The sequence below is a fragment of the Chinchilla lanigera genome, unplaced genomic scaffold, assembly GCF_000276665.1.
Source record: "Chinchilla lanigera isolate Chin_1 unplaced genomic scaffold, ChiLan1.0 scaffold00076, whole genome shotgun sequence".
Taxonomy (NCBI): Eukaryota; Metazoa; Chordata; class Mammalia; order Rodentia; family Chinchillidae; genus Chinchilla; species Chinchilla lanigera.
The window spans coordinates 2,683,948-2,697,573 of NW_004955477.1; the positions used below are offsets into that span (position 1 = coordinate 2,683,948).

At 49.4% G+C, this 13,626-nt stretch overlaps 1 protein-coding gene across 3 annotated transcripts in view; it reads right to left on the reverse strand.

Moving 5' to 3' along the window:
• The window catches only part of Fam53b (family with sequence similarity 53, member B), a 115,571-nt gene that overhangs the window by 74,517 nt on the left and 27,428 nt on the right, over positions 1-13,626 (reverse strand). For 2 of the 3 annotated variants that reach the window (XM_013503079.1, XM_005401977.2), the window contains exon 2: positions 6,328-6,590. In XM_013503079.1, coding sequence (XP_013358533.1) covers positions 6,328-6,405 — 78 coding nt within the window. In that variant the 5' untranslated portion in view covers positions 6,406-6,590. Of the gene's footprint in view, positions 1-6,327; positions 6,591-9,595; positions 9,657-13,626 lie in introns of those variants that run through there. The other variant, XM_005401975.2, reaches the window with a different exon arrangement.

The window sequence follows — 13,626 nt, forward strand, 5'->3', positions numbered from 1 at the left end:
AAAAAAAAAAAAAAAAAAAAGAAAGAACACCTTCTCCATCTTCTCCATTGAAAGTGAGCCATCTTGCTCCTTTCACTGATTGTATGAGACTACACAGCCCAGTAATACAGCTCCCTTTTTGTTAATGGCACCCCAATTTTGCCTTGGAATACCTCCTCTCCCTCACTGAACAGGTCTTGGTGGTACTGTTAATCAAGGTACCTCCATTTCCTCTGGCACAGGATGACAAGAAACCAGGGCTTGCTGGCCATACAACGACTGGCTCACATTCTGACTCCCAAAACAAGGGGTGCAATGCCAGCTCACCTAAAAGGGAGGTCTCAGGCTGCCCTTGAGCACCTGCTTCCAGCGTTTTCTCATGTCTGGGCCCTGCCCCACCAGCTCTTCTCTAGGCCCGTGAGCTCTCTGCCATGGCTCTAGGGAGTACTCTTTTGGTATGAGTTACCCAGGATGGTCCCTGTCATGAATGAGGAATTCTGATTGGTATCATTCAAGACCTCAAGGTGGGATGAGGGGCTCCCATCTTGCTTTCTGAGCCCTGCCTGTGAGGTAAAACTGGTGGCAGCCAGGCCAGAACATCTTGTACCCAATAACTTCCTAGGTATGTGACGCCAGGCAGATTTCCCTAAGGCCCAGTCTACACAGGCAAAGCAACAGCCCAGTGTCCCCAATGGGCTCCAGTTTGACCACAGCCTTCCTATTCCCAGTCTACCCAGAGTATAATAAAATTCTCACTGGTGTGTGTCATTCCTTTAGCCAGCCTCTCCCAGCCTTCAACCCTCTGCATCCACACCAAGAGGAGAAGCCCATTGCCACGTACCAAGGCCCACCAGGCCCAAGGGAACTTTCAGCCCCTGAAGCTTCACAGTACTCTGCTATCTGCACAGAAGCACACACCCAATGCCTGTCTAAGGTCTGCAGTACAGGAAGAGAGCATATTTTCCCTCTGAACCCCTCTTTCTTCAAGGTCTCTGTTCCAAAGCCCACCCAGAGCAGAGCCTGCTCTCTGTGAGACTCTTCACATAACACAAAGTCTTTGGAATCACATCCTTGTAGGAAAGGCAAAAGCCGAAAATCCAATTGAGACTTCAGGGCCATCTGTCTGACAAAAGAAGAGGGCTGACTTAAATAAAGACACAATTAAGGTTCCAAATGAGGAACTAGCCCATGTAGAAAATGCTAGGCCTTCACCAACTTTCTTCTGCAGATACTAACCAAAGCAGTCAGGTCACTTTTTCCTTCTCCTGTCACAGGGTACAGGGAGCCACAGTGCAACAGGGAGGAGCTTGCAGCCATGCACCAGAGGGAACAAGCACAGCACCCACGCCTTTTAAACAGAACTAGGGAGAGACTGTGGCAGCAGAAAGCAGAAGGGAGATCCAGGCTGCGGGGAGCCGAGAAGGGAGCAGTGCCCTTGGGAGGAGGCTCTCAAAGACACTAATGGAGATCCCACAGCCCTGCCTCCAAGGCTTCAGATGTACGTAGGTACAGGGGTCCCTCGGGTATCTCTGCCTGCCCAGGGTGAAAGGCACAAGACTTCCTCAGACTCTATGAGCACTACAAGTCCTAACCTCAGGCCAGCCCATGACCTGCCCGGGAGCTCGGCTGGGCTGCTGAGTCCAAAGTGCAATTTGGCATCACCAGGAGGATGAAGACTCCCAGTGCCTAGGCAGCTGGGTACCAGGCCCAACATGGGTACTACTCCTTCAGACTGGCAAGCACCTTAACCCTGGCATCCTAATCTCATAATCACAGAAGGAAGTATCCATTCTACCTACCAAAATAATCCCTCAAAAAAACTTGTGTGGGTTGTTAGAGAGAAAGTCTGGCAACCTGGAGCCATGTACCACCCTCTGCCCCACAGCAGCCCCTGGCCAGCTCCCTCTGGTCTCCAGACTTGAGAAAGGGCTGGGAGACTTGCTGGGGAAAGAAGGCCAGGCCTGGCCAAAGGAGGTGGTCGCTCTGGAAACAAGAGAAGGGCCCTTGCCCCGCCCCCTCCTGTGCACGTGGGTGTACAGGAAGGAGCTGCAGGAGCTCAGTGCTCCAGGGTCAGATGTCTGGGCTGTGTTCCAGTGGCAGCAGCTAATGTTAGAACACCAGAAGGAAGAACCCGCTCAGCAGAGGACAGCGACCCGGCGCAGGAAGAAAGCGGAGCCAGTCCAGTCATGGCTGCTGACTGTATGAGCTAGGCAGGGGCTGGGGGGCAAGGCCTGGGCCCTTGAACCCTCTCTCCTGGACATGTGGGCCCCGATGCCCAGAAAGGAAAAATGCTGAGCGTTCATCAGTTCTTTCTTTTTCCTACATCTTTCCCAGCAGTAGGGACACTTATGCTGTCACCACTTTTTGGAAGGAAAATGAGTCATTATAAGGATGACTAGAAAGACAGGGACAGAAGCTGCTCCTCTTGCTCCTCACTAGGCCTCAGGGCACCAGCGTGGGCTCTCTTCCAGCGCATCCTAACACCCAGCGCTCCCAGAAGCCCTGTGACTTTCCCCTGCAGCCTCAGATCTTCTGCCCTCTGTGACGAAAAGCAGCTCAGGGCCCGGGGTAGGCTGTGCCTCAGGGACCTGCTCCCAGAATTCCAAACGGCCTGTGCTGGAGCACGGCCCAGCCTCCCCAGGATCATGTTTTCTTTTTTAATCTTAACTCCCCACTTCTGTTATCTTCTTGGTCTGACTAGAAAACAAGAGAAACTATTTTCCATCTTGCCTGTTGTTATCTTCAAGGTACAGTATTTACATGAGGATGATGTTACAAGTCGTCAAAGTGGATGCAAAACCCAGCACCTACCCCTGCACCTTTGCAGGCTGTTCCCAGTGAACACTGACACCAGGTGACCCTGCAGTTCAGTGTCCTGGAGGTCATCGTGGCCTGAGATTGTGCAGGGTCTTTTTGCAGTTATTTACCGTGGAACCTTCTAGGAGGCCTGCAGGATCCTCGAGATGGCCACAGCCTCTAGGGCCATGCCAAAAGGTGCTGGGTGGAGCACATGGCCTTGACCTGAAGTCTGTGCCCTGATACCCTGCTTACAAGCTATGTCCTGGACACCCCTACCCAGACCTGATCTGCAGTTTGCTGGATAAGGGCTAGAGATGGGTGGTGTAAGGCTGTGGGCTCTGTGAGCGACACGCCAGGCACCCCCATCGCCTTCCTGTGGGCCTACACTGGGCCTCCACTCGCCCCAGGTAAGCAGCACCGGGCCAGGCCCGGAAGGTGGCCAACAATGTGTGCTGTGTCAACCAACCCACAGACGGGTTGCTCCACGGGGGCTGCTCCCACACTGGCCTGCCATCTGGAGCAGAGGGGGGAAGGGGAGCAGGGGGAGACAGATGGGACCACAGCACTGCGCCAGGTGGTTCTGGGCCTGGATCGGCCAGTAACAAGAAGCAGCAGAAAGGAGGACACTCTCCAGGGAGGCAGGCAGAGCCTGGGAAGAAAGTGAAGACTCCAATCTATAAGACAGAATCGCAGGCCAAGACTCTTCCAATGAGCCCGCTCACTTCCCTTGACTTCCTTCTTTTGAACAGACAAGTTTCCCTCCCTGGCTGGGGCTGAAAGGCCATGCTCTCCTGGCTGGGGCTCAGGCCACATCTTTGGAAAATCAGCTCAGCCCACCTCAAGCCCATGTGCCTGGGGGCCAGGTCTATGGCCAAGACCAGCCAGTCCCACCCTGAGAGGGGACTGAGCACAGCTGCAGCCACGGGGGCCAAAAGCACTGCTGGACCCAGGGAACAGCACCTCCTGTGAGATTTCAAGGGAGTCCCTTGCCCTGATGCTGCTGCTTCTGGTCAGGGCTACTCTAGATATATTCTTCAGATTTCCACAGGGAAAGAAAGTCACCACCAGCAAATAAACAGAGCAGCTCCTACCTGCACCCCAACCCCACAGCTGTGATCTGAGCAGCAGCCAGCAAAGGACCAAAACAATGACAAACTTATAAGTCACTGGGCAATGGGAACATGCACATGCACTTACTCTACAAATATTTACTAAGCACCTACTAGGCACTAGGTGCAGGTGGGTGCTAGTACCAAGTATTCGGCAACAAGCAAAACAGACAAAATATCCTGTTTTCATGAGGCCCCATCCTAGCATAGAATTCACTCAATAAACACAACAAAGAGGTAACTATATAAAGTGATAAGTACCAAAGGCAGAAATCAGATGGAGAAAGAGGACAGGAAATATGTGTAGAGGGAGGTATAGAGGAGGCAGAAGCTGGGGGCAGGATTAAATTTTAGGCTGAGAAGAAGTGATCAGGAAAGAAAGAAAAGGAGGGAGAGTCCTGTGCTAACAGGAGAGAGCTCCATGAAAGAAGTGCAAAGGCCCTGAGGCGGGCTCACACTTGCCACATCTGAGCTAGGACGATGTGACTTCAGCAGAGGAAAAAAGGAGAACAAGGGTAAGGTCAAAGAGGTCACAGCAGGCAAGACTACATAGGCCTTGTACATCCTAGTGATTTGCTTGCTAGTAGGAGGTTTCGAACAGAAGGTGGACAGATCTGATGGGTAGTCCCACTGACCACTGAATGGAAAACAAGTTAAAGGAACCAGGAGCAGGGGACCAGTTACCATAAGAATCCATAGGAGAGGTCAGCAAGTGAGACAAGGGTGATGGTAGGGGCATGATGAGACGTGATCAAGTTGCAGGTATCTATTAAATGCAAGCTGGAAAGGACGTAGTGATGACAAGACAGCTGAACTGCCATAGCAGCTCCTCCTTGCTGCAATGACCACAGATGTCACTAACCAAATACACCTTGGCAGCAATGCCAAGGACACAATGAAGAGCCACAAAGATTGGTGTCCAGACACCAGCCTGAGCACAGGTCAGCAAAACAAGCTGGCAGGCAGGGAGAAGCAGAGCTGTGAGGCAGTTACCATCTCATTCCAAGTCTCAGCTGCTATGTTTACAAAATGAGAAGGTCAGGCCCAATGGCTTCTAAGCCCCCTTTGTACATCCTTCACGACCCTGCTAGTGCTCCTGCTCTGCACGGTTTTTTCCAGTGTGCTTCGGCCCAGCTCCCAGACCTCATAAGAGCTTCACCTATGATTTTTTTTTTTTTTTTTTTTTTTTTTGTCTTTTTGAGACAGAGTCTCGCTATGGAGTTCAGACTGGCCCTGAGCTCACTTTGTAACCCAGGCTGGTCTCGAACTCACAACGATCCTGCTGCCTCAGCTTCCCGAGTGCTGGGATTACAGGCGTGCGCCACCACGCCCAGCTTGAGCTTCACCTATGAGTTACTACTAGTGGGATCACAATGTTCCTGTCTGTCCAGACAAGCCTCTCCCCCAACTAGACTGGAAGCTGCTCAAGGGCAAGAAAGGTAAGGCTCAGCTCTGAGTCACACTGGCTCCTGAATCCTCCAGCCCACATGTGACACATGTCAGGTGCTCGCGGAAGGCCTATGGAATGCATGCAGAACCCAGTGGCTTCCCAAGCTCTTGCCAGGGCAAGAGACCTCGATCTATTTGCTCGATCTGTTTGCTTTTCATCGGCATGAGGTTAGGAAAGGGAGCCTGACTAACAGTGCTTAGTGTGGGCTTCCATAAGGGGCTGTAGAGGATGCCAAAAGGGAGACTGGGTGACACAACTGGGTGGCTGTTGGCCTCTTACTGAACCACGGAAGCGGCAGAATTGAAGGACATACCCAGCTGTGTACCTCATCAAGGGTATTTCTGCCTGAGTGTGACTTTCCTGCAGGGGGCCAGCCCCCACTCGCTTCTGAACTGGGCTTCGAAGGGGGGTCGGGTTAAGGTTGTTTTGCTCATAGTCTAAGGCTCAGTTACCTGCTTCCCTGCCCAAGACCACCACTACCTGATCAGAAGATAATTGCTACACAAGGTAGCTGTCACCATAGCAGGTCACCTTGGCCACCAGGCTGCACCTCTTTTCTCCCTCATCTCCCACTCCTGACATTCCTGAGATGGCAGGTCTTGTTCTGCACCGCCCTTTGGAGACAGGGTCTTATCTTGGCCACCACTCAGGGCCCCTTCTGGAAAGCACCTCCCCTTGCCAGGTGGAAACAGAAGGAATGTCAGGCTCAGCTTGGCAGGGTAGCGGAACCATGCTTGGCATTATTTAATGGCCTTACCTTGCCCAATCACCAGATAAGTACTAATCTGGGCCAGGCTACCTCCTTCTTATGGGTGTACATCAAAGCTCTAGGCCCCACTGCCCCATGACCCCAATCTGGAACATCTCACATGGCTCTGCTCTCAGGCACCTTGAAACCAGTTTGCTGAATTTAGATGTCCCATCTACAGCCACCTGCATGTCAGGCCTCAGAGAAAGTCATCAAAAAAAAAAAGCCCACTAGGTCCTCACCAGTTCAGGGCTGAAGGTCCTGCATGCTATAGAGTCAGCTCCCTGGTTGGCGAGGCTTCTCGTTAGGATCATCACCATGGTAAGGACCTCAGGTGCTGGGCTGCATCCCAGGGTGGGCAGAAGCCATCTTCAGGTAGTCAGACCTGGCCAGCAGTGATGCCTGGGCACCCCCAGGGTAATGATATCAGCAGAAACAGCTGCCCATGGGTCCCTCACCCTTGTGACAGGGCCCTTCCAGGAAATGGCCAAGCGTGGTCAACTCCCTGGAAAGATAAAAGGTAGGCAAAGGGGTTCAGGACTACGAAAGACACAGACCCTGAGATAACAGCCCCCCACATCTGTGGACCCTGTGGGAACAGACAACCTCATTATTAAATGAGGTACATTCTGGGAAGGTCACAAAAGCCTAAAATCACCTTCTCAGAACTACCCGCCCCCCCCCACGAACCTCTTCTGCCAGCCCTGAGCATCCCTAAGTCAATATCCTGCTGAGTGGTTCAACAAATTTGGGTTGCCACACAATGCCTTTAAGATCTATCTCAGGGTCTATCTGGCTAACAATCTGAGATCCCTGCAGTGTGCTCAAAGCATGTGACACTGACCCAGGGGCAGCGGGTAGTGCACACCTGTAATCCTAGTACTCAGGAGGCTGAGGCAGGAGGATCCTTGGGAGTTTGAAGCCACCTTGGGCTACATAGTGAGTTCAAGGCCAAGCTGAACTATACAGCAAGACCTTGTCTCAAAAAACAAAAAAACAAGCAAAAGACAAGTGACATCGCACCACTGAGCTGGTATTACAGGCAGCTTCAGCACATACTAGGACAAGTAAAGACAGGAGGAGGATTGAAACATGCTTCATCCCCCACATCCAAAACTGAAGGGGGCAGCACTCTGGGAGTCAACTGGAAGCAGAGGACCCACAGCTGGCACGCTAGTTCTCCTCCCCGCCAGTTATGAGCCTCATGGGGAGGCTCCATGTAAGTCACACATTTTTTGTTCTTGCCAGTGCCACATTTCAGCATCAATATATTTACAACACTGGGGGCTTCTGTAGCTTTGTCCTCTTCTCCAGAACGAAACACTGAGTGGACTTTCCACAGCGACAGGACCCACCTCAGCATCACCATTCCACACAGCCAGTCACCTCCTCCCTAGTTTACCATCATTTCCCATGAAGCAAATACAGCCTTTAGTTCAGGCTTGAAAAATTCCTCCTAACCAGCTAATTTCTCTGATCCTACTTCCCCACCCCACCCTTCTGTGGTTAAGCATTCAAAGAAAGTCAGGCATTGTCAGGACACAAGGAATCTGAAGACCACCATCAAAAACTAAAACATAATGACAATAATAGTAATACATAAATAGAAAGGCAGCTCCTAAACTGTAATTAAAAACAAACTGCTCAGCACAGGAAAATGTTTTAGAATCTGCTGCTCTACGTAAAAATTAATTGCACCCTGGTATTTACTTGCCATCCAGATTGTAAATCATATTTTCCTGTTTACTTCGATTAGACTTTACAGTGGGTGTTATTGAAATTGCTCAATTACGGGCCAGCTGGCAAGCACAGGAAAATTACCTTCTACTGTTCTTCGAAAACAAGGTTCATCCAAAGTGCAGAAGCAGGGAAGGGGAGGAGGAAAATCAATACATTTCCAAAGCCTGGCTGCTCGGGAAGGAAGGCCCAGGGTCTGAAGACTCCCAGGCTGCACTGGGAGACCTGATATGTAACTTCAATGCCATATCCATCTGGAAACAGCGTCCTAACCAAGTGTGAGCTGTTGAGGGAAGGAATTCCAGACCACTCCTCCAAGTTCTGGCCAAACAGCTGAGCCAGAAATGCCGGTTGGCCCCCTGGATGCTTGGCTCAGGAGCAGGCCAGGAGGGGTGCTCCTGGACTCAGCCTTCAAAGGGGCCCTTTGTGCTGCCTCGGTGGCGAAGGCCTGATGGCAGCCATCGTCTTTCTGGGCGTGAGCCTCAATTCAGTTCTAGGGCAGCCAGCCACTGGCACAAGGCCTGGGAGGGACCTGCCCCTCGCTCCCCTCCCCCACATTTCCTTCTCCTCCAAGGGGGTAGGTAGGTTTGGTAGTTACAAACGCAGGTCCTGAGCCAAGAACACCTGAGTTGGGATCCCATCTCCTGAGAGGCACTGTTTGAAAAACCTATGCCAAGTGACTTACTCTCTGCACCTCAGTGTCCCTCTGTAAAATGGAGACAACACTTCCTGCCTCATAAGGTTACCATATCCTATGGAAGCAGAGCTCAAGCCCTCTGCTCAGGGCCCAGCTGGTTTGCGAAGTGTTCAGCAAACAGTGGTTGCTGCTTTTAGTTTCATGGGCAGCTGGTGAATCCAAGTTCTTTTCTGGGCAATGGACACCCAGGCAGTTACCCTCTCAAATTTGTTTAAATTCCATCAAGAGGAGCCTGGCTATATTATGGCCCGTTCCTCTAGTGAAACAGTGGGAGGCCAGTAAGAACGATGCTGCGAAAGTCTATTGCCATGGAAACACATCAGCCCATCCAGACACAGCTCTGCACAAAGAAGGAAGCTGGACTGAAGTAGTTAAGGGCCCCCTGGCTCTCACCAGCTCTGTTTCCACCATAGCCCCTACAAGGGCACCAGGGCTGGCAAGGGAGCGCAAAGAATGATATGTACATAACACAAACCATAGCACCATAAACTCCTGGGTGCCTGACTAGTCAGCAACTGACTGCAAGTGCCAAAACGAGGAGGAAGGGATGGGTCTTGTAAGGAGTGCTGAGAAGTAGGCGCTAGATAAATTGAAGGTAAAAGGAAAGGGGCACTGGAGGTATGTCTTCAAGAGATTCCTCTGCAAAGGGGCCAAAGACACACAGTACTGCCATAAGAGGAGGTTCTCACCCACAAGGACTTGGTCCAGCAAGCAATAGGGTAGTTATGGAAAGGACACCATTATGGCCTTTGAAAATGTTTCAATACAACAGTCAGGACATGATGTAGAGAATGACGTGCATACTAGCCACTGACGCAGAGGGAATGGGGAGGACAACAGGACAAGGAGCCGGAAAGATAGATCCAACCAGAACACAGGCTCTGAAATCCACACTGAATGCACACCTTAACCTGCAGCTGTGGGGAGTCCTGAGGGGATTCTGAGGCTAGAGTTGGTGGCTTTGATCTGCTGGAAGAGATTTCTTTTCTCTGCACCCTTCACAACACCTAGCACAGTGCTCTGCACAAGATAAGAGCACAATACACATTTCTGGAATTAGGTTAAATCATAGTCACCTCTGTAATGGCCTGCGCACATTCACAGACCTTGCAAGGCTAGTCTCAACCAGGAGAGCTGGGAACAATCTGGAATTCTCTAGGATTCCTTTGGTCTGTGACACGGGCATAGCCAACTTCACTGGGGAATGGCAGCCCCTGTCCAGAGACTTAGACCACTTTAAGAATAGAGCCAGTGTCTTCTCATAGTGTGGCGCTGGAAAGGGCAATAACTGGGTAACCCCACAGTGGGGTGGAGGTAGGGAGCTTGACAAAGCCCTCCAGAGGCCACCCCTAGAGCATGGACTTTGCTTTTTTTGGTGCACTTTCTCTGAATCTGCATTAAGAACAGCTTCTCTCAGAGGCTGAGGCAGAAATATCACAAATTCAAGCCCAGCCTGGGCAATTTAGTGGCTTAGCAAGACCCTGTCTCATAACAAAAATTTAGAGAGGGCTAAATACTTATAAGGTATAAAGGCTCTGGATTCAATACCCCGTACCTTGGAACAACAACAGCTTCTAGACAGGCATGACAGCACACCCCTTTTATAGTCCCACTGTACAGGAGGACTTGTTATAACCACTCCCCAGCCACTCTGGCCATGAGGCCTTTAACAGAGCTGAGCTGATGCTGGTGCCATGTCCCAGAACTGTGAGCTAAATAAACGTCCCTTCTTTATAAAGTTACTCAGCCTCAGGTATTTCACTGAAGTAGCAGAAAACGGATACCAGGTACCTTACACGCATGAGCTACAAGGCAAGTTCAGTTGTCCCCATTTACAGCCATATGAAGGAAACTCAAGGGAGTCTGGGCTCAGAGCTGAGATTTGAACCAGCTCCCATGCCAGTGCTTCCCGCTGCTGACATCTCCATCCCAAATGCACCCTTCAGAAGCCCACTCTGGCAACAACCACATTCAGCCCAGGAACTGCACCCCTTAGCACTTATTTGACAGAACTAAAGACTCATGTTTACACAAAAACCTACACACAAAGAAAGATGAATGAGTCACTTGTAGGAAAATGGATGCACCCTGAAACCATAAAAAGTGAAATAAATCAGACACACAAGCTTAAATATTGCATGGTTTCTCTTACATGTGAAACCCGAAATATAAAGATAATAGGAAAATAAGGGACCAAAGAAAAGATAATAGGAAATAGGGAGTTAGAGCCTTTGCAAAAGGGAAGGGAACCAAGAGACTAGGGGTAAGGGGTGGGGATTAAGATGTGTTACGCACATGTACCAACTGCCCACAAGGAATGTAATCATTATGTACCGCAAATATGTACCAATAAAAATAAAAATTTTTAAAACCCACACACAAATGCTTTATTCATAACAGCCCAAGCCAGGAAACCACTGGGTGAATGGTTAAACAAGCCCTAGTCCATCCATACCATGAACTACTACTCAGTAGAAATAAAAAGACTGGACAATTAATACATACAAGAATGTGCACGAACCTCCAAAGAACTGCACTGAGTGAAAAAAAAATCTAATCTCTAAAGATTAGTTATTGTATGATTCCACTTATATTATATAGTATATCATGGAAATGATAAAATTACAGAATTGGAGAATAAATTAGTGGTTAAAAGGGATTGGAGAGTCCGGGGATATAGCTCAGGGGCACAGTGCCTGCCTGGCAAGTGTGAGATCCTAAGTTCGATTTCTGGTACCAAAAACAAACAAAAAAGGGAGGGAGGGGATTAGAATGAGGTGTGGTTAGAAAAGGCAATGGGAGGGTCCCTGGCAGAGGGAGAAATGTTCCGTATCTTGACTTTATCAGTGTCAATTTCCTGCTTATGCTATTGCACTATATAGTCTTTCAAAACACTATTATTGGGGGAAATAAGAGAAGCCAAGATTCATCTGTATTATTTCTTACACAGTGGTTTTCTTTCTGTTTGCAAACTTTGTATCGGGTGACAAACACGACCACAGTCATTTTTCCTGCCCGAACACAAACATGGCCATCTTTTCCAAAATCATGGAACAAATTAAGTTTGTGAGCCGAGGTACAACTGTAACTGCATAAATGTAAAATGACCTCAAAATAACAAATAAGCCCCATTCAATCTATACATTTGCCAACACTCACGGTACTAAACACCCCAAGACTGAATTGTATTATATGTAAATTCTGATAAAGACAAAGAGCCTGCTGCCTGCACCAGACAATGTACAAAGGCGGGGAGGACTCCATGCTACGGGATTTGGCAGCCCTGGGCTTCACTTGACTTCGTCTTCTTCATCTTTCCCACCCCCCATTTTTATTAGTATTATGCTTGTGATAATAAAAGCACTCACCACATGCCTGTGGGGAATTGGTACTGTACATACAAATGTTACATCTTGAGCCTGTTTATTTCCCTTTCCTTTCCCCTCCCTGCCTGTCTCCTCCAAGCCCAGAGCTCCTTCCCATCTCCAAAGTCTACCTCATTATTTCTTGTCATCATCCCTAAAATGGGAATGAGGACACATTTGCCTGGAAGCTTCTGAGAGAGACACATATAAGAAAAGATGTATAAAAGGGCTCTCTGCACAGGGAAGGCCCAGGCATTAGTATCTGCACTACTTTGCACAAAAACTAATTATGGGCAGCACTTCCCATCTGTTGATATCAACCCCCACATCTCCTCCATGGTTCCCTTGGTCTCTATTTAAACTTTCTATTATCAATTCCCAGTCCCCATATTTTTCTCCAGCCTCTCTGCTGGGACTCCTTGGGCAATGTTGACACCAGGCCTCTCACCCTGCCTTCACATATCTGTAGGGCTGATCAGCGTCCGTGGAGGGGTCTCCCCTTAGCTGATGTCTCAACCTGAATATGGAAATATCTGTATACCCTCTGGCTCTGACTCTAGGAGCTCCCATTCAGTAACTCATCCTCATCAGGTTTTCCACCAAAGCAGCAAAGGCTAAAGGTAAACTTTCCACGGTTCCTTGATCCTACTTCCCTGACTGCCCTGGGTGCAGATATTGTGGCAAAGGATTTCTACCTACCCCAAGGATGCATCTGCACATGAACAGCCCAGAGCTCCCGGCACTGGGTGCAAAGCAAGGCCTACAGGATGGGAGGGTACACACATGACTAGTCACTGTCCCTGGTCACAGAGATCCAGGGCCAGAGCCGCGTCATTCCTGCCCCAGAGCCCTCTCCAGCCCCATGCTCCCTCACACAACTGCACTTTGAGCCACAGTCCTCAACCTCCCCTCCCTGAGGATTGACCATGGGCTGTGTCCCTATTCCTCCCCATGCCTATGAAAAGGCACTGCTATTACTAAGTACTATCCTCATTTTCCAGATGAGGAGACTGAATCTCTAGAAAAATCACAGCATTTGTCCAATACCTTACAGCTAGCAGGGAGAAGGCCAACCTTTGAATCTAGAGCTGCCTCCTTGAGCAGCACAGGGACAGAGATACTTCTGCCCACTCACAGGAGTTCTTCTGAATGTGAAATGTTCTTGCTCTTGTTCTGCAATCTTCAGTGCATCTTCACACGCTTACAACCCCGGAACACAGCTGTCAGAGCACTGTGGTCTGAGACTCTCATCTTCTGACGAATCAGAAGAAGCCCCACAGGGTGCGTTCAGTGAACTCAGAAGAGGTGTGCTAAATGAAATAATACACACAAGAAAGTCCTGCAAACTCTGCAACTCAGTATAAATATTAAGAAGATTTGAAGAGTTTGCCAAAAGCCTCTAGAATGCATTTTGAAAGCTATCCCTTAAAAAGTAACGAACCACACTGTAAAGGGTCAGGACCATTAAACTTTACCTTCTTTGAGGGTCTTTACTTAGCCTAGCCTACTCACCCATGCTGGTTTTACCGAAGAGGAATATTTATCCCACTGCCTTAAAAATAGAACTCAGACCAAAACCTAAACATGAACTTGGCCTGCAACAGTGATTTTCCTGATGGCTTGAGCAAGTCACTGCTCTCAGAGCTCCCACGTGCCCCTCCCACTGAGCAAAGGAAATGGGAGGAAAGCAGCAATTCCACAAGATCTTTGTGACTGTCTCACGCTTTCATAACCTGTTGTTG